Source organism: Vombatus ursinus, unplaced genomic scaffold (assembly GCF_900497805.2).
Source record: "Vombatus ursinus unplaced genomic scaffold, bare-nosed wombat genome assembly UNPS02014832.1, whole genome shotgun sequence".
In the NCBI taxonomy this organism is placed as follows: domain Eukaryota; kingdom Metazoa; phylum Chordata; class Mammalia; order Diprotodontia; family Vombatidae; genus Vombatus; species Vombatus ursinus.
Genome location: NW_020954610.1, coordinates 64,434,691 through 64,455,403, shown reverse-complemented (window position 1 = coordinate 64,455,403; position 20,713 = coordinate 64,434,691). Strand labels below are relative to the sequence as shown.

General features: G+C 38.8%; 1 protein-coding gene across 1 annotated transcript in view; it reads right to left on the bottom strand.

Annotated features, from left to right (window-relative positions):
- LOC114025961 (cytosolic carboxypeptidase 1-like) overlaps positions 1–18,851 on the bottom strand; it is a 173,093-nt gene extending 154,242 nt beyond the window's left edge. Inside the window, 2 exon segments of the mRNA XM_027839510.1 lie at positions 18,642–18,746; positions 18,748–18,851. Coding sequence (XP_027695311.1) covers positions 18,642–18,746; positions 18,748–18,851 — 209 coding nt within the window.
- Between the last annotated feature and the right edge of the window lie 1,862 nt (positions 18,852–20,713).

Sequence of the window (20,713 nt, the reverse complement as noted above, 5' to 3'; positions counted from 1 at the left end):
GACCAGAAGACAGAAGCAAAGCCAAGTAAGAGAGAATGAATATATGTATGTGAGCCAGTCAAATGCAGTTGGATTGGTTTGGCCCCAGTCCCCAAGATGTACATTGGCTAAGATTTCACTGACCCAGAAATCAGGTATCCCGACACTCTATCCCCTACCTCTGCTGCTTTTACACCAAGGCAAAGTTGGAGTTATTTTCTGGTTTCCTGTTCCTCATTCCTCATTCCTTATTAGACAATTCTGAGAATACTCTCGTTTCAATGGTCCACACTACCCCACTACCTTGCACCACTGGTGAAAGAGCAGTCTCCTATCGTGGCACATCAGCTTTTGTCTAAAAACCTCTACATAAGTGTGAACCTGGGGGCAGCTAGGTGGCGCAGTGGATAGAGCACTGGCCCTGGATTCAGAAGGACCTAAGTTCAAATCCAGCCTCAGACACATACCACTTACTAGCTGTGTGACTCTGGACAAGTCACTTAACCCCACTGCCTAACCAAAAATAAAAAAATAAGTGTGAACCTGAGTGACTTGGGGCCTTTATTCAAGTGTACATCCCACAGAGCTATGTTGTTCCCCACTGGTATCTGTTTTCCTTCTCTAACTATTATCCCAATATAGCAGTAACACTTCTCAGGAACAACTCCTTCCCTTTTTCCCACTGTAGTATGGTACATTTCTGTAAAATGGTCAGGAATGCTAAGGCTTAAAAAGAGCCAAGACAGAGAAGGAATGTTTAGATAAGCAGTTCTGAAAAAATACATGGAGCATTTAATGTTTATAAGCTTCATATGAGTCAATCAATGCAATGAACCAATCAATAAAATTAATGCAAAACTGAGTTGCATTAAATGGAGCAGAGCTTTCGGGATTAGCCAGGTGACAGTCCTACTCTACTCTGTCCTTATGAGACCTTATTTGGAGTATTGTGTTCAGTTCTGAGCACCACAGTTTAAGACAGTATAAGTTTTGACGATCTGGAGGGCAATCAAGGGGGTGAAGTGCTTTAAGTGCATGTCGTAAGGATTGGCTGAAGGATCCTTCAGATTAGAGAAAAGAAGATTCAGAGGACATATGACAGGTATCCTCAATTATTTGAATGACTTTTATGTAGAGGAGGGATTAGACTTGTTTTGTTTGGCCCCAGAGGGTAGAATAAGCAGCAATGAGTGGAATTTGCAGACAAACAAATTTAGGCTTTTAAATATCAGAAAAAACTTTATAATGTTGCTATCCAAAAACAGAAAGGGCCATCTCCAGAGGTAGCGTATCCCCACTCCTCTAAGGTCTTCAATGAGAGGCTGAATGATCACTTTTTAGATATGCAATAGTACAGATTCCTTTGGTGCATGAGTTGGACTAGAGAGTGGCTGAGGTCCCTTCCAAGTCTCAAAATCTGTGATTCTGTGATAAAGGTGTAATTGTCCTACAATTTTAACCACTAAATACTCCAGAAACTATGTGGTTTCCATGAAAACTCTGCCCAAATATCAATGATCTAATGGTGCTAATTTTCTCAGATACTCAGTAATAACATATGTCAAAGTACTTTCCACCTGATAAAAAATAAAAATAATTAAGTACCTCACTTTTCTACAATAATATTTATCTCATTCAATTCACTTAAAAATTGAAAAACATCAAATTTCCCTCTTACAAAGATATCAGTGGTTTCAATACAATATTGAGTTGAATATTGTTATTTTCTCACATAAAGGAAAATACCATACTACAAAGTAGTAATCGTCAGAATGATTTGGCACTGGTTTAAAAAAATAGAATGGCCAATCAGTGGAACAAATTAGGTAAACAACCTGTAGAAGTAAATGAACATAGTAGCCAGGTATTTGATAAACCGGAAGACCACAACTCCTCATGTAGTGGATCACTAGTCAACAAAAACTGAGAAAGCTGTAAAATGTTCTGGCAGAAATTAGGTAGAGACAAACATCTCACAAATATACCAAGATAAGCTCAAAAATAAGGTGGAAGCATAAGGAAGGAGGAAAAGATAAGAAAATTTTGAAAAACCATTGTACATGTTTCATCTGTTGTATAACAGTTAAAGTCATAGTTGATTACATTGTTTTTCAAATAAACACACAAAATGCAAGTTATAACCCATCAGTAGCCAAGTCCGCCAACAGGTCTGAACAAGCAAGTGTTGACAGGTGCACACACCACACAATATCGGGAAGTCTAGCATGCATCAGCAGGAATATGTGCATGTAATGACTTGTTTACAATATGGTTACATGATACGATATTGCATCATCAAAATTTCAATGCAGGAAAAAAACACAAATTTACAATAAATTATTAAATTTAAGATGTTTCATTTCTTAAAAAAAATTTCATATTTTTTGAATTGCCCAAATTTCTAAAAAATCATTAAAAGGGAAAGAAAGTAGATTTCCAGGGGGGTACTCAGTAATTTTTTTAAAGGGGAGAGGTAGGCCAAATAAGTTTGGGAACCTCTACTCTAGAGCCTTAACTGATTTATTAGACACCGTGAATGTTTTCATCTTCTACAATCATGTAAAGACAATTTCTTATAGGTAATACTGGTAAGTGTCCTTGTGGTGAGTAGATTTGTCTGGCTAATTCTTGATCCATTCTGTTCCCTCCTTTCTGCAGGATCCTTCCCAAACCTTTTCCATCTCTTCTCTGGGGCATGTTTTAAGATGTGATCTTTTTACCAGTTACCACTCTCTCCTCCTTTCCCCCTTTTCTATAGAGATTTAATAAGATACATCCTGTTAACAATTATTGTGCTTTTTAGTCTAGGGGCAAAATAATAGCTCTCAAATCTACACCAGTTAACCTTTTCTATTTTATGGAGTTTATATTAAATGAAAAGTTAAAAGGAGGCAGAGCTAAGATGGCAGAGAGCAGCCAAGAAGTTGCGTGAGCTCTCCCCAGTTTTCCTCAGAAACAACATTAAATCAAGCCTCTAAACTGATTGTGGAGCAACAGAGTGCAAAAAAGATGGAGTGAAACAATTTTCCAGCTTAAGATAACTTAGAGGGGGCAGCTAGGTGGCGCAGTGAATAGAGGACCGGCCCTGGAGTCAGGAGGACCTGAGTTCAAATCCGGCCTCAGACACATAACATTCACTAACTGTGTGACCCTGGGCAAATCACTTATCCCACCAAAAAAAAAAAACTTAGAAGGACTTCAGGAGAGGTCTGTCTCACTTGGATAAAAGGGGAGCAAAGCCCAGTGCATACAGTGTCCAGACAAGCCAGTGAGAGGCTCTTAGCCACAGCACAGATCAGTCTTGGCTCAGCAGGCTAGTGGCATAGCAGGCTAGTTGTGAAGCCTGCAGCCTCAATGCAGAAGGCAAAATGCTAGCCCCAGAATCCCAGCACAACAGCCACGACTAAGCAGAGGCACTCCAGCACAGTGGGCAAGCCATGAGCCCTAGAGGTCCTGGTCCAGAAAGCCAGTGACCAGACTCCTGGTCCCAAGTGCAAAAAGCTTAAGACAATGCCCCCTGTGCCCCAGGAGCAGAGCTCAATTTTAAAAGTCATGAAATAAGCTTAAAAATTAGCAAAAAAAAAAAGAAAAGAAAAGAAAAGAAAAAGAAAGTGAAAGCTACTATGGTGACAGGGAAGATCAAAACACAAACTCAGAAGAGGACAGTAATGTCAAAATACCTACGTGTGAAGCCTCAAAGGGGACTTTGAATTGGTCTCAAGCCCAAAAAGCCTTTTTGGAAGAACTCAAAAAGGATTTCAAAAATCAAAGGACAGAGGTAGAAGAAAAACTGGGAAAAAAAATGAGTTATGCAAGCAAAAGTCAATAGCTTAGAAGAGGAAGGACAAAAATTGACTGAAAAAAAAACAACTCCTTAAAAAGCAGAATTGGCAAAAAGTAAAAGACAGTACAAAAGCTAATTGAATAAAATAATTCCTTAAAATTTAGAACTGGACAATTGGAAGCTAATGACTCTATGAGATATCAAGAATCTGTCAAACAAAATCAAAAGAATGAAAAAATAGAAGAAAATGGAAAACACCTCACTGGAAAAACAACTGACCTGGAAAATAGATCCAGAAGAAATAATTTAAGAATTATTGGACTACCTGAAAGTCATGATCAAAATAAGGGCCTGGACAGCATCTTTCAAGAAATTATCAAGGAAAATTGCCCTGCTATTGTAATCCACAGATTACCTCCCGAAAGAGATCCCAAAATGAAAACTCCAAGGACTATTGTAGCCAAATTCCAGAACTATCAGGTCAAGGATAAAATACTACAAGCAGCCAGAAATAAATAACTCAAGAAGCCACAGTCAAGATTACACAGGATTTAGCAGCCTCTACATTAAAGGATCAGAGGGCTTGGAATATGATATTCCAGAAGGCAAAGGAGCTTGGATTACAATCAAGAATCAACTACTCAGCAAAACTGAGCATAATCTTTCAGGGGAAAAGATGAACATTCAGCAAAATAAGGGACTTTCAAACTTTCCTGATGAAAAGACCAGACCTGAACAGAAAATTTGATTTTCAAATATAAGACTAAACAAAAGTATAAAAAGGGAAAAGGAAAGGGAAAAAAAACATGTTATTCAATAAAATTAAACTGTTTACATCCTACAAGGGAAGATGATACCTGTAATTTTTGAGAACTGTATCTCTATTACAGTAGTTAGAAGGAGTATACATAGACAGAGGGTGTGGGTACAAGTTAACTGTGATGTAATTATATAAAAAAATTAAGGGGTGATAAAAAAGGATTGTACTGGAAGAAGAGGAAAGGAGGAGGGAGAATAGGGTAAATTACATCACATTAAGAGGCACAAAAGACCTATTACAATAGAAGGAAAGAAAGGAGGAAGTAAAGCACTATTTGAACATTACTCTCATTGGATCTGGCTCAAGGAGGGAATAACACACACACTCAGTTGGGTATAGAAATTTATCTTACCCTTTAGGGAAGTAGGAGTGGAATATGGAAAGAAAAGGGAAGGGGGGCTGATAGAAGGGAGGGCAGACTGAGGGAGGCAGTAGTCAGAAGCAAAATACTGGTAAGGAGGGACAAAAGGAGAGAGAAAAGTATAAATGGGGGAAAATAGAATGGAGGGAAATACACAGTTAGTAATTATAACTGTGAATGTGAATGAGATGAACTCTCCCATAAAATGGAAGAGGAGAGCAGACCAGATTAAAAACCAGAATCTTACAATAATGTTGTTTACAAGGAACACATTTGAAGCAGAGAGATACACAAAGAATAAAGGTAAAAGGCTGGGACAGAATATATTATGCTTCAAGTAGAGTAAAAAAAGCAGGAGTAGCAATCCAGATCTCAGACAAAGCAAAAGCAAAAGTAGATCTAATTAAAAGAGAGAAGGAAGGAAACTATAACTTGCTGCAAGATGCCATAGACAATGAAGTAATATCAATATTAACATATACATTAACAATATAACATATATGCACCAAACAGTATAGGATCCAAATTTTTAAGGAGAAGTTAAGTAAGGTACAGGAAGAAATAGACATCAAAACTTACTAGTGAGGGACCTCAACCTCCCCCTCTCAGAACTAGATAAATCTAAACACAAAACAAACAAGAAAGAAGTTAAGGAGGTGAATAGAATTTTAGAAAAGTTAGATATGATAGCCCTCTGGAGAAAACTGAATGGGGACAGAAAGGAATATGTTTTTCTCAGTGGTACACAGCACCTATACAAAAATTGACCATGTATTAGGGCATAAAAGCTTCACAATCAAATGCAGAAATGCAGAAATATTAAATGCATCCTTTTCAAATCATAATGCAATAAAAATTATGTATAATAAAGGGTCATGGAAAGACAGACTAAAAATTAATTGGAAACTAAATAATCTAATCCTAAAGAATGAGTGGGTCAAACAACAAATGATAGAAACAATCAATAATTTCATCCAAGAGAAAGACAATAATGAGACAACATACCCAAACTTATGGGATGTAGCCAAAACAATTCTTAGGGGAAACCTTATATCTTTAAATGTTTACATGAATAAAGTACAGAAAGAGGAGATCAATGAATTGGGCATGCAACTAAAAAAGCTAGAAAAAGAACAAAACAAAAATCTCCAATTAAATACCAAATTGGAAATTCTGAAAATCAAAGGAGATATTAATAAAATTGAAAGTAAGAAAAATTATTGAACTAATAAATAAAACTAAGAGCTGGTTTTATGGAAAAAAAAACAATAAGGGTAGTTAGGTGGTACAGTGGATAGAACACCGGCCCTGAACTCAGGAGGACCTGAGTTTAAAGCCGGTCTCAAACCAAATACTTGACACTTACTAGCTATGTGACCCTGGGCAAGTCACTTAACCTCAATTGCCTAAAACATAAATAAATAAATAAATGACAATAAAAGATAAACCTTTGGCTAATTTGATTTAAAAAAAAAGAAAACTAAATTACCAGTATTAAAAATGAAAAGGGTGACTTCACCACCAATGAAGCAGAAATTAAAGCAATAATTAGGAGCTATTTTGCCCAACTATATGCCAATAAATCTGACAATCTAAATGAAATGAATGAATATTTTCAAAAATATAAATTGTCCAGATTAAAAAGAGAAAATAAAATACTTAGCCCCATTATAGCAAAAGAAATTGAACAAGCCATCAATGAACTCCCTAAGAAAAAATCTCCAGGGCCAGATGGATATATAAATGAATTCTACCAAACATTTAAAGAACAATTAATTCCAAAACTATATAAACTATTTCAAAAAATAGGTGGAGTCCTACCAAATTCCTTTTATGACACAAATATAGTGCTGATATCTAAACCAGGAAGAGCCAAAACAGAGAGAGAAAGTTATAGACCAACTTCCCTAACGAATATAGATGCAAAAATTATAAATAAAATGTTAGCAAAAAGATTATAGCAATTTATCACTAGGATATTACACTATAACTAGGTGGGATTTATACTAGGAATACTGGGATGGTTCAATATTAGGAAAACTATCAGCATAATTGACCATATCAATAACGAAACTAACAGAAACCATATGATCATCTCAATAGATGCAGAAAAAACTTCTGACAAAATACAGTACCCATTCCTATTTAAAAATTCCTATAATCCAGAGATTATAGGAATAAATGAATTTTCCTCAAAATGAAAAGTAGTATCTATCTAAAACCATCAGCAAACATTATATGTAATAGGGATAAGCTAGAAACATTCCCAATAAGATCAGGTACGAAACAAGGATGCCCATTATCACCACTATTATTCAATACTGTGCTAGAAATGTTAGCTTTAGCAATAAAACAAGAAAAAGAAATTGAAGGAATTAGAATAGGCAATGAGGAAACAAAACTATCACTCTTTGAAGATGATATGATTATAAACTTAGAGAATCCTAGAAAATTAACTATAAAATACTTGACAACTTTACTTAACAACTTTAGCAAAGCTGCAGGATATAAAATAAACCCACATAAATTATCAGCATTTCTATATATTACCAACAAAGCCCAACAGCAAGAGATAGAAAGAGAAACTCCATTTAAAATAACTGTAGACTATACAAAATATTTGGGAGTCTGTCTGCCAAGACAAACCCAGGAACTATATGAATACAATTACAAAACAGTTTTCACACAAATAAAGTTGGATCTAAATAACTGGAAAAATGATCAATTGTTCATGGGTAGGCTGAGCTAATATAATAAAAATGACAATTCTACCTACATTAATTCACTTATTCAGTACCGTACCAATCAAGCTACTAAAAATTATTGTATAGAGATAGAAAAAATAATAATAAAATTTATCTGTAAGAACAAAAGGCCAAGAATATCAAGGGATTAATGAAAAGAAATGCAAAGGAAGGTGGTCTAGCCTTACCAGATCTAAAACTATATTATAAAGTGGCAATCATCAATTGATACTGGCTAAGAAATAGAGTGATGGATTGGTGGAATCAGTAAGATCATAAAATCAAGACGGTAGTAAATGACTATAGTAATCAACTGTTTGATAAACCCAGAGACTCCAGCTTCTGGAATAACAACTCACTATTTGACAAAAACTTCTGGGAAAACCGGAAAACAGTATGACAGAAACTACATACAGACCAACATCTCACACCCTATACCAAGATAAGGTCAAAATGGGAACATGATTCAGACATAAAAGGTGATATATCATAGTTTATCTGTTAGATCTATGGAGAATAGAAAAATTTATGACCAAACAAGAGATAGAAAACATTAGGAAATGGAAAATAGAAAATTGTGATTACATTGTATTAAAAAAAAGTTTTTCAACAAACTAAACCAATACAACCAACATTAGAAGGAAAGCAGAAAGCTGGGAAACAATTTTTCAGCCAGTGTTTCTGATAAAGGCCTCATTTCTCAAATATACAGAGAACTGAGTTCAATTTATAAAAATACAAGTCATTCTCCAATCAATAACTGGTCAAAGGATATGAACAGACAGTTTTCAGATGAAGAAATTAAAGCTATCTATAGTCATATGAAAAAAATGCTCTAAATCACTACTGATTAGAGAAATGCAAATTAAAACTCTGAGGTACAACTTCACATCTATCTGATTGGCCAATATGACAGAAAAGGAAAATAATAAATGTTGGCAAAGATGTGGCAAAACTGGAAAATCAATGCATTGTTAGTGGAGTTGTGAACTGATCCAACCATTCTAGAGAACTTTTTGGAACTATGCCCAAAGAGCTATAAAACTGTACATGTACCCTTTGATCTAGCAATTCCACTACTAGGTCTATATCCCAAAGAGATCATAAAAAAATGGAAAAGGACTCACATATACAAAAATATTTATAGCAGCTCTTTTTTTTCTTTTTTTTTATAGCAGCTCTTTTTGTGGTGGCCAAGAACTGTGGGCATGTTCATTAACTGGGGAATAGCTGAACAAGTTGTGGTGTATGAATGTGATGGAATGCCATTGTTCTATAAGAAATGATGAGCAGGTGGATTTCAGAAAAACCTGGAAAGACTTATATGAACTGATGCTGAGAGAAGTGAGCAGAAACAAGACAATATTGTACACAGTAATAGCAACATTGTGAGATGATCAACTATGACTGACTGAGCTCTTCACAGCAGTACAATGATCCAAGACAATTCCAAAAGACTCACAATGGAAAATGCTATCCACATCTAGAGAAAGAATAGAGTCTAAATGCAGATCAAAGCATATTATTTTCATCTTTTTTGTTTTTTTCTTTCTCACGGTTTTTGCATTTTGTTCTTATTCTTCTTTCACAACATGACTAATGTGTAAATATGTTTAGCATCATTGTACATGCATAACCTATATTAGATTGTTTACTGTTGGGGAGGGAGGAATGAAGGAAGGGAGAAAAATCTGTAACTCAAAATCTTACAAAAATGAATGTTGAAAACTATTTTTACATATAATTGGGAAAAATAAAATACTATTAAGTACAAAAAATGAAAAGTTAATAATATGTTGTTGTTGTTGTTGTTCATCCTTCATTCTCGAAGAGAGTTAATAATATAAGCACATTAGGTCAGAGCCCTTAGGAAAATTCCCAACATGCAGAAAGAGGATTGGCTTTCTCTCCTAATTTAAAATTTTGTTGATCTCTAGCTAATTCCTCACCTCTTTATGTTTGAGGCAAAAATCAGGATACAGGAAATATTCAAATGAAATAAGGAGGCAAGGTATATTACAGTGTGTGAATGAAAGTTAGGCAAAGAGTAGAGCTTTTCCTGGAACTTCCCTTAGTCCCTGAATAGGCAGGTAGCCTCAGCTAAGTCTTTTACTCCAAATGGCCTGTGGGGCTTGATGGTCCTCCTTGATCTCTCCCTTCTTTGTCACAGCTCATTGCAGTATCTCCTTCTGTCTGCTATCCCTATGTTAAATAACTTGCCTATGTTAAATAATTTACATATGGTCATATGGTATCCAAGCCAGAACTCGAATGTGGGAGTACCCATTCTAAATCTGTTGTTTGTTTTGAAGAGGACCAATGACATTACAGAGTGATGTCTTGACTCTTGCATAAATTGGATTTAAATGAGCAGAGTTGCACAATGTTGTCAGCCTCACTCTCACTTCCAGAGTCACTGAAGTTCAGTGGCAGTGGCAGTCAAGACAATCAGCGACAACCCAGGATGCAGTGGATGAAACTGTCTGATCAAGCTCTTAGTGCTCCACAGAGTTCTCACCCACTCATTTCACCAGAGAAAGTCTTCACATACTTGGGGTAGACATCCCCCTAATTCACCAACAGGCCTGTCATTTACCCTTAACCTGGTTTATCCTACCTGCCAAAACAACTTTTTACTAGGATGTGGTCATCACGCATGCTACAACTTCTTGGAGCCACTGGTGAGAGCTGGGTGAAGGTAGACACAAAAGGTGGATAAGCAGCCCTGAAAAAGGCGTGGCAAACCCTCACACCAGAGGTGCTAGTCCTTCCTGAACACCCCATATATCCCACTGTAAATCTAGTGCTCTTTCCACTACATAATGCTACTAAAAGTAGTCCTCCAATGAAATCTTCAGATTTATAATTCAAATAAGTTTCAAATACTAAGATGGATTTTTTTAAAGCCAACTGCTAAAAAAAACCCTAAAAGATACCTATGCCACTTAAAAGCTCCACCTTGTTCAAGTGCAAACAACCTGAAAAAAAGTTATTGGATTTCTTTAGAAATCTTGCTTTATTAAATAGTCCTTCAAACAGCTCGTCTTGATGCTACAGCTATCAAGACTCATGAGCAAATAACTTTGCCAGGATGCCAGTCCCAGAAAGGAAAGATAACCACACAACTATAAAAGCAATGTCTCTAATGAGTGAATGATTAAGGGAAAAGAATAAATCTAAATAGGTTAAGCAATAGGGATAAAAATACAAAAGACAGTTTCTGACCTTAAGGAGCTAACTTTCTAATAAGGTGAAACAATACAAATAGTAAAGTATTGGTCAGGGAGGAGTATTTTGATGTGAGAAGTCACAGGAATGGTGATTAAAGTCATAAGGCAACTGAACAGCATGTCACTTTCAGGAACGTTAGTCCTTATCTGATTACTGTTCCCAGAGTAAGGGGGGGGGAGGGGAAAGGAGGCGATCGAGGTGTACATGCAACAGTATGTCAGGCAGATGGCCATCGTACACCATGATGGGTCTGCAGGAAGCTAGATATGGTGAACTCTCATTAATCATGAAGGCACAGGCCCAAGGTGGGACCTGGAGTGCTTGTTTAGAGGAGGAAAGTAGAACTCAGCAATACATCAGGAAGATTGCTGGAATGTACTGTAGAGGGAGAAGGGCAATGAGGAAATCTCACTAATCAGTGATGGAGAGCCCTAGATGAAAGTCAAGAATGCTGAGTGAGAGGAGGAAGGTAGAACACAAAAGCATGGCAATAAGAGTGCCTCCAACATTCCATGGGGCCCTCTGTTCCTAATCTGTGAGAGTTTTCCATATCTAGATGCCCCATCTCTCCACAATACACTCCAGTCATCTTCCTGACACCGTGCCAAGGTCCAATGTCTAGAGTCCCCAACATGTGGCACTGAAACCCTATCATGAGTGGCTTGGAGCTGTAAGAATAGAGACCATAGGGGCTCACGTGTACCACAGCCTCTGCCTCATGACTCAGATCTAGCTCTTCTAAGGCCATAGAGCTACTTATATGATACACCTGGATTTTGTTCCCCCTTCTTACCACACCTCATCTGCCAAACCCTGCCATATCTAGGGAAGTCCTCAATTGTGATTTGCCTTTACCCTTACCAGAAGTTCAATTTCTCCTTCCCCAAGTCACTGCTGAATCTGTTCCTTCACTCTGTGTCCTTTAAAGTCCAAAAATATGCTCATTTAATAAGGACCATCAATCACCATTGTATGGTGGGAGAATCACACAAAGATCTGGATTCTAGACAAAATTATACCACAAACTAGCCATGTGACCTTGGCTAATTTACTTAATCATCTCTGAACTTCAGTTTCTTCATCTGTAAAGTAGAAGTAATAATTCTTATTCTACCTATACTTTCCAAGTATCTGCTACGAAACTAATCTAATGTTGTGATCTGACAGACTTCTGGGGCTTTCATCTGATATCCACTTACTGACTTCCCTGGTACCTGAAAATCAGTCTACTACCTGCTGACATTAACTCTATATGCCACCTACCTGTCAGTCTTCTTCTTAGGGACAACTGCTTGAATGTTTTTAGATTTCCTGTCCTGCCCCCATAGATCTGGGTCCTGACTATCATCAGTCTGACCTGTCTCACTACCCATCACACCCTGGTACTGACACCATACAACTATGGTGGGGCTAAGGAGCAGGGATAGAGGTTCTGGGAAGATGCGAGTGGATGTGAGCACATAAATGAACAGCAGCAGAGTGGGTTTTATTCTATTCTTCCCCTTCTCTGTGCCATTCCCTCCCTCCTCTAAGAATCAATAAGGCCTATCTTTTTTAATTCTAATATTCTTACAGTGATGTTGGATGGCTATGAGTCACAGAACACAATAGTCCCTGGAGACCTGAAATTGATGGTTACAAAAAAAAAAAAAAAGATTAATCTGTGCAAAGCCAAGGAGATGAGTGTCATAAGTAAGGAACAGTGAGCAGGCCAGCTTAGCTAAACAGCAGTGGACAGGTACAGCAGAAATAGAAGAGAGAAATCACTGAAGATGAGGGAAAGACAAAGGAAGATCCATTTTTTTAGTTGCCTGGCTGGGGATGCTATTCCTATTGTAAGAAATTTGCCTAAGTTGGGGGATATAAGCCAATCTATATGGCTGCTATATGGTTATAAGTAGAAGAAATATTTTAGTAATCATTAGCTTTTAGTTATTATTGCCTTCCTCATTTTTAGGACAATTTAAATAAATACTTTAGAAATATAGTGGTCTATTTTCAAATAGGCAAAAGAATGCTACCAAACTCTGAATTGTGGGCAGCAGTTTCACCACAAAAATGTGGGTAACAGAGAAAGAGGTCAGTCCAGACAAACAAACCTTTCTGAACTTTCAAATTTCATACACTAAGTTCCAAATGGCTCATACTTTCTGGAATGATAAAGTCTAGGGCTAGGCAGATACTCATATTTCTTTTATATTAATTTTTTTTAAATGTTAGGAGGATTAACAATTATCTAAAAATAAGGACCCTTATTTTCTACAAAGCCACCATACAATTAACAACTACATGAAAGATTATTCCAAACGACTACAAGAAACGAAAATCAAAACAATTCTGAGGTTTCACCTTAGAGTCAGTAAATTTGAAAAGACTACTAAAAATTAAAATAGTGTTGGAGGGGCTATAAAAACATAGGCATACTAATATACTCTTGGTGGAGTTGTGAATTGGTCCAACTATCGACTGGAAACTGGCTAAACAAAACGTCCCATGAATGAAATGGGACAATACTAAGTTATAATTACTATTCTTTACATATTATAAGAAATGATGAACATGAAAAATTCAGAAAAAGATGGGAAGACTTACACAAACTGATGAAAAGTGAAGCAAGAGAACCAAGAAAATAATATACACAGTAACTTACAATGTAAATGGAAAGATAAAAACTGTCCAATAAAAATAAGTAATCTTAGTCCCAATGAAGAGCTAAGAAAATGCATTTTCCCCTCTATTCTTTTCAGAGGTAGAGGATTATGGATGTGGAAATGTTTCATATACTATCAAGCTCTGTTCATGTATTATTTAGTTTTGCTGAACTATTTTTCCCTCTCTTTTATTCTTTGTTATAAGGAATGGCTAGCTGGAGAGGAGGAAGCATGTTTTCAGAAATGACGGTTATATTGGAAAGATTTACATGAACTGATGCTGAGTGAAGTGAGCAGAACCAGGAAAACACTGTACACAGTAACAGTCATATTGTACGATGACTAACTTTGATAACTTTGCTTTTCTCAGCAATGCAAGGATCTAAGACAACTCCAAAAGATCCACGATGGAAAATGTTATCTATATCCAGAAAAAGAACTATGGAGTCTGAATGCAGATAGAAGCACAGTATTTGCTCTCTTTTTGTTGTTGTTTTTCTCGTGGTACTTCCCATTGGTTCTAATTCTTCTTTACAACATGACTAATGTGAATATATGTCTAATATGAATGCATATGTAGAGCCTATATCAGATTGCATGCCGTCTTGGAAGGGAGGGGAGAAAATTTAGAACTCAAAATCTTATGGAAGTGAATGTTGAAAACTACAAACAAATTAATTAATTTTTTAAAAAGAAAAAGAAATGGTGACATAAAAACAAAAGACAACAATAAAATTTAAAAACATCCAATGTCTACTTCTCCAAAAACAGGCATTAATATATAATGCTTATAAGTCTAGTAATGCCCTATCCTTCAAAAATTATTATAATCAATTTGTCCTTTTTAAGAGGCCTAAATATTGTCAGCTATTAACTGAAGTTGATAACTTACACTGTTATTAACATTTTTCTCTAAGATTAACAGAATTACTTTTTACTCTCAGATGTAGTTTATAGCCCAATAAGGAATCTTCTTCATATGTAAGTAAATAATCCTTTCCCAAAAGCTGTTTAGACTAGTTCATCCTCAGCATGAAATAGAGAGAAGGTAAACAGGGAGATCAGGATAGAGAGGCTCAACAAGTTTCCAGATCATGAGTCAGACCTTCACACTGTGACATTTCCAAAATATCAAACATTCATAATATGCTCAAGTTTAAGTGATTTTGATTATCTACCATTCTGGATTTTCTCCCCATTTATTTTGTATTTATTTTGATGTCATTAGTCCCCTTCAAAAACAAAGAATAAATAATATTTTGTTATCTATATACATACCTGCTGTCTCTTCTAAGAAAATGGAAGCTCCCTGAGGGCAATGACTAGTTCACCTCTGTCTTTATACCTCCAGCAAGGTAGCTGGAATAGCACTGTATAAATGTTTTTTGACTGAAAGATTATTGGTTCATGAATATACTGTACACGAATAGGGCTTAACAAGATCATACTTTTGAAGGAAGAACTGAATACAATCACGGAAATAATCACCTTCTCACAACAGGTAACTAAAATGGTAAACATTGCTAATATCAGAAAGACAGTCCAAAATTCTATCAGCACTAAAAGGGACACAACATGCCGACAGCATCCTCGCTGCTCTCAGTAACAGGTTCGAGCTATCAAGAGCAGTGAGACCCAGCCCTGCTGCAGGTCCAGAGGGATCCAACTGAGCCTTAATGTGGGGTTGGGTTGCATTATCAGACTATGTTTTCCCCAAAGTCTATTTGGAGCTACATGGTCTTTTGGAATGACTGCAAGTATTAGTATAGTGAGGCATCCTAGAAAGTATAGTTTCTAATATTCATAAAGCTAACCCTAAAAAATTTTGTAGTGTTCAGTGTAGTGACTCAGGTCCCAAAGGATGTCTTCCCAAACTGTGAAGACTGCTTACTTGAGCCACTGACAGGTCTATTACCAATCACTCCTCAACTTCTGGGACCAATCAGAAAGAATGGATCTGCAGAGGGTCAATTATGGAACAAGTACACAAAATTTTCTAAAGTGATTGCCAACAATAGCTCACATTTAGATAGCTGATTTAGAGAGTGTTTCCCCCAAACAACCCTGTGAAGTGGGTAATGCAAGTATTCTTGGGCCAGTTTTACAGATCAAAAACAAGCGCAGAGTAGGTATATGACTTGGCCAGGGTCAAAGAGCAAATAGGAAAAACCAGAATGGTAAACCAGATTTCCTTCCAGTTTTCCTAAACCAAACTTGCAATAAGTAACCTCCACCACATATGATTATATAAAAGTAAAGTACTCTGGATATTTTTTCCTTCCACAAAATTACTACAGTTGCTGGTACTATGTCACTAAAAAATTATAATCCATTCAATATTTAAGTGACCCTGTTTTTAAAAAATCTGCTTATTGCTTTAAGATACAGTACCAAATAAATCTTGTCTCCTAATTATAAGAGAGTTAAAGATGTTAAAGAAGTGAGGCTCTATACTTAGCATCTCCTCATGTAGGTAAACAAACAATTTCAGTTTCTGGAAAATCATTTCAAGGAAATATGTGAAATTATTCAAAATGGGTCTGTTACTTCATAGAAATATAAAGAGAAAGTTGTGAAGGCTTTTGACATAACGGATAACTTACATGAGGTCTCTGAATAATTTTTTTCCAAATCTTTTTAAAGGAATTGAGAGGGAAAGGATACTATTGTTTCAAGAATGTTGCACTCAAAAAAAAAAAAAAAAACCTCAGATATTTTCAGGGTTTTTTTTTTTAAGATACTCTGGGAAGTCATTAATTTTTTTTTTTAATCAGTAACATTAAAAGAAAGGCAGGATGTCCCAAAAGTCTTAGTGCCATTTTAAGCCAGTAAAGCTGTAATTTAACTCAAGTGCAGAACTAATTTAACTCAAGTGCAGAAGATGAAGGACAAATGCTAATCGTTTCTATTTATTTCACTAAGCATAAATTTCCAATTGTCTTGGTACAAAGGAAATTTGTAGAAAGAATAAATGTATTTCTATACTCAAGTGGTAATATAGTGTAACATCCAAATATCAAATCTACCCAATTTGATATTTACAAATAAAAGATATTGGCTCTGAATGGAAGAACTGACATTTGATTAAAAATGAATGATTAAAAACTGCTGAATAACTTCACTTTACAAAGACACCCAAAAATGCATCCAAATACAGTACAATACTATCTACAAGTGTCATACAGTTTTAGGTTACCGATACTGCTCGATCATAAACCTTCTCTGACAAGCAATATTAGAAAAGTGGGGGGAGGGAATGAGAATTGGGTTTTCATCAATACTCATGAAAGTAGAACATGTCACAGATCATAGATGTATTGTAGAAAAAGACCTCAATGGCTAAGAATTGGAAATCAAAGGAATGCTCATCAACTGGGGAATGGTTAAACAAGTTGTGGTATACGATTGCAATGGAATATTATTGTGCTACATGAAATAATAAGCAGGATGAGTTCAGAAAAACCTGGAAAGACTTACATGAACTGATGCACAGTGAAGTTAACACAATCAGGAGAACGTTGTACACAGTAATAGAAAATGTCCAATGAAGAACTGGAACGACTTAACTATTCTCAGCAATACAATGATCCAAGACAACCCCAAAGGACTAAGGATGAAGCATACTAACCGCCTCCAGAAAAAAAGAACTGATGTTGACTGAATACAGACTAAAGCATACTATTTCTCACTTTCTTTCATTTTTTTCTTTTATTCCAGTCTTCTTGTACAAAAGCAATTAGAACGTTTTACATAATTGCACAAGTATAACCTGCATCTAATTATTTATTGTCTCAGAGAGGGGAGGGGAGGGAAGGAGGAATAGAATTTGGAACTCAAAACTTTAAATAAAAATGTTAAGGAAAATGAAAAAGAAAGAAATAAAAAGACTTCAAAGGCCATCTTGGAGCCCAGCCCTTTCGTTTTATGGATGAAGAATGTGAGGCTCGATTTGTCCAAGGTCACCCAGGTAGTAAGAGGCAGAGGCAGGATTTGAAACCTACCCTCCACCCCTGTCCGCTAGCCTTTAGAGCCTCCTTCCTGTATCCCTACAGAATGCCAGTCCACATGCATATGTAGGAAAAGTCATAGAAAGGTTACCCACCAATACAAACACCACTGCATGCCTAACACAATGAAAGGGACACACCCAAGACTGAAACACGGAGCACAAATGTTTGAAAAAAAAAAAACACTCCCGTAGCTCCTTAGTTAGTGCTCGACTTGCAATTTCCTCAGGAATAACTAGGGAGGAGAGCAGGAAAACTATGCACTGTCATCTAGGGTGAACTGATGATTGCTCAAGCCAAACCCACAAGGTGACAAGTAGTAGTAAACAGAACACTTGCTTCCCCACAAACCCATTAGGGAAGAGTATAAACATCAAGCTCGAGCTTACACCTCCTTCACTGCCTTCTTTTTCCCTACCCCAATCCCAAAAGGCCTGCTGCAGGTTTCCGAAAGGAAGGGGATTCAGTAACGGGACTGAAGGCTGACAAAGCAAAGCGGGGCTGGGAGAGATCGGCCCCTAAGCCTCGCAGCTCGCCTCGCAATCCCCCCGCGAAGCTCTGGGCTGCACTGCAACAGCGCTGCCTCACTCCTCACTCCTCCCGGGACAATCCAGGGCCCCCATGCACAGGCGAGCCAGGAGGGGCGGGAGAACAGCAGGAGACCTAACACTTCCCCTAAGAGACCGGGATCCCCGGCCTACCAGGCTCCCCCGCTTCCTCAAATAAAAATACGCCGCCCCCAAAAAAAAAGAAAAAGAAAAAGAAAAAGCTCAGTCACGTTCTTGAAAGCCCAAGCCCTGTGTGGCTGAGGGGCCGGCGAGGGGAGGGGGGAGAGGGTCTCAGGGACCCACCTCTGGGTCCCCCCAGATTCCTCCTCCCTCCTCATCCTCCACAACACCGAGCATCCGCTGTCTCCCGGGCCCGCCCAGCCGCCTGTCAAGGCTTCCCGCCGGGCCGCCCCGGGCCCGTCCTGCCCCCGGGAGCCGGGCCGGGATACGGGGCCCCGGCCGCGCCGCCGCAGAGCTGGGGGCGGGGAGGGGAGCGGGGCCGACACCTCCTCTTACCGGCTCTGGGCGGGGAAAGGGACGGGCCTGGAAGGAAAGGCGGCCTCCAGCTCCTGCCCCGGCTCCGGCTCGGGCAGCGGCGGCGGCGGGGGCTGCTTCTCCCGGAGGGCCCCCACGGGTCACTCGCCGCCAGCCGCCCGGTGTTTTCATACAAACCCCGGCAGCAGGCGAGGAGGAGGAGGCGGCGGCGGCGGCGGAACCTGTCCGCATCCCGGGCAACGTCACCGCGCCGCCCCGCCCCGCCCCCACCGGCTTCCCCCTCCCTCGTCGTCTCCCCCCCGCCCCACCTTCCCTACTCCTAGCGGGCGGGGGGGGTAGGGGAGGAGAGCACGCTCCGCCCCACCCCCACTCCTTCCCTGCCCCTGCGGGCGGGAGAGGGGAGCGGGCGCCGATCCACCCCACTCCCCTTCCCTGCCCCTTACGGGCGGAGAGAGCATGCACCGCCTCCCCCCTCGGCCCCCGCCTACTGGCGGGCGGGGGGAGCACACGCGCTGTCACCGTGCCTCGCCGCCCCGCCCCCACTCGGCTTTCCCCTCCATCACCCACCCACTCCCCGTCGGCTTTAAGGCAGGAGGGGGAGGCTTGGGCAAAGTGTGCGGGGAGCAGGAGAAATGTGGGGTGAGCAAGGGGCAGAAGAGGCATAGAAGAATGATGAGTATACTGGGCTCCTTAGGCCTAGCCTCCCCACCCCCACCCCTACCCCCACCCCTACCCCCATCCTTACCCAGCCCCAGGAACCGGCGCCTGGAGGCGCGAACTGCCAACTGCTGGCACGCGCTGCCTCTCTCCCCGCCAAGATTACTGGCTCGCTAGGCTCCATATGCCTTTCTTCAGCTCATCTTTGCATGCATGTGTAAAATGCTGCCCGTAACCCCGCCATGTGCTCCCTGGATCAAACAGCACACTTTTCCCCGGGACTAACCATACTGGTCTTCACTCCACCCACCACCCACCCGAAAGCGTGGAATTCATCAGACCTGGCTTCTTTAATCTCCATTGAGCGCGCAGAACTATCACATGCTTTGAATTAAATCGCAAAGATCTAATACTTGATCCCAGCAGGGAGGTGGAGGGGAGATAAAACTTAAAAAGAGAAGACGATACGAGCAAATACACAACCAGCATATATTTTTTCGTGTATTTTGCATACATGCAAAATGTAAATTATCGTTTCAGGTGTGGGTTTGATTGGAGATCGGATGAGATCTTTTCCAACTCCCAAATTCTGTGAATCTGTCGAAAGCAGTTAAAAAAAAAAACTTAGCCGGTTCTAAGAAGCTCTGAAGGGACGTTGTGAAATTACTCCTTGCTGCCAGACTTATGGGAATATAAAAACTGACTGTTGCAGCATATAGAACAGTTGTTGGTGGTGGTGGTTTAGTTTTCTTTTTTATTAATGACTTTAAACAAATGAAATAGTGTTATAACAAATTACCAACCGAGGTCTTCTGTGGCCTTATTAGAGCATGGATAGGACCCTGTGTTTTTTGAAGGCTATTCCAAGACAGCAAAATTCTAACAGGTTTTAGCGAACTAAAAAGTCTTAGCCCGGAAACCCTGGTGAATCAATCAACAAGTATTTATTAAGTGCCTGCTATATGCCAGCTGCTGTGCTAAATGCTGGGAATACAAATCTTTAAAATGAAATAGTCCCAGCCTTCAAGAAGCTTACATCCTATTCTTGGGAGACAATATGTATATTTAATTATATACTTAATATTCCACACAAAATAAATGATGGCCTGTATATCTGCAAAAACAAGGTTTGGGTTCAGAAATGTTCATCAACCAGGGTGGGGCCACTAGGAGGTGAATTTTTCTCAGTCACAAGAACTCATGGAATGTCTACTAAGATGTAGAGGAGTTGTAATCTGGGAAAGTAGGAAGGAAGAAGGGAGAGAGGAAAAAAGAGAAACAATCTCCTATAACAGATGTAGATCTGTTCTTTCATTTGTATGAAAAAAAAATCTCATCATTAAGCAATTAACACTGTTTTCCATACTTGACTAATGAGTTTTGTGGAGGATGTTTCTGTGCATACAAGTGCTTGTTCAATAAATTTTGATAAAGAC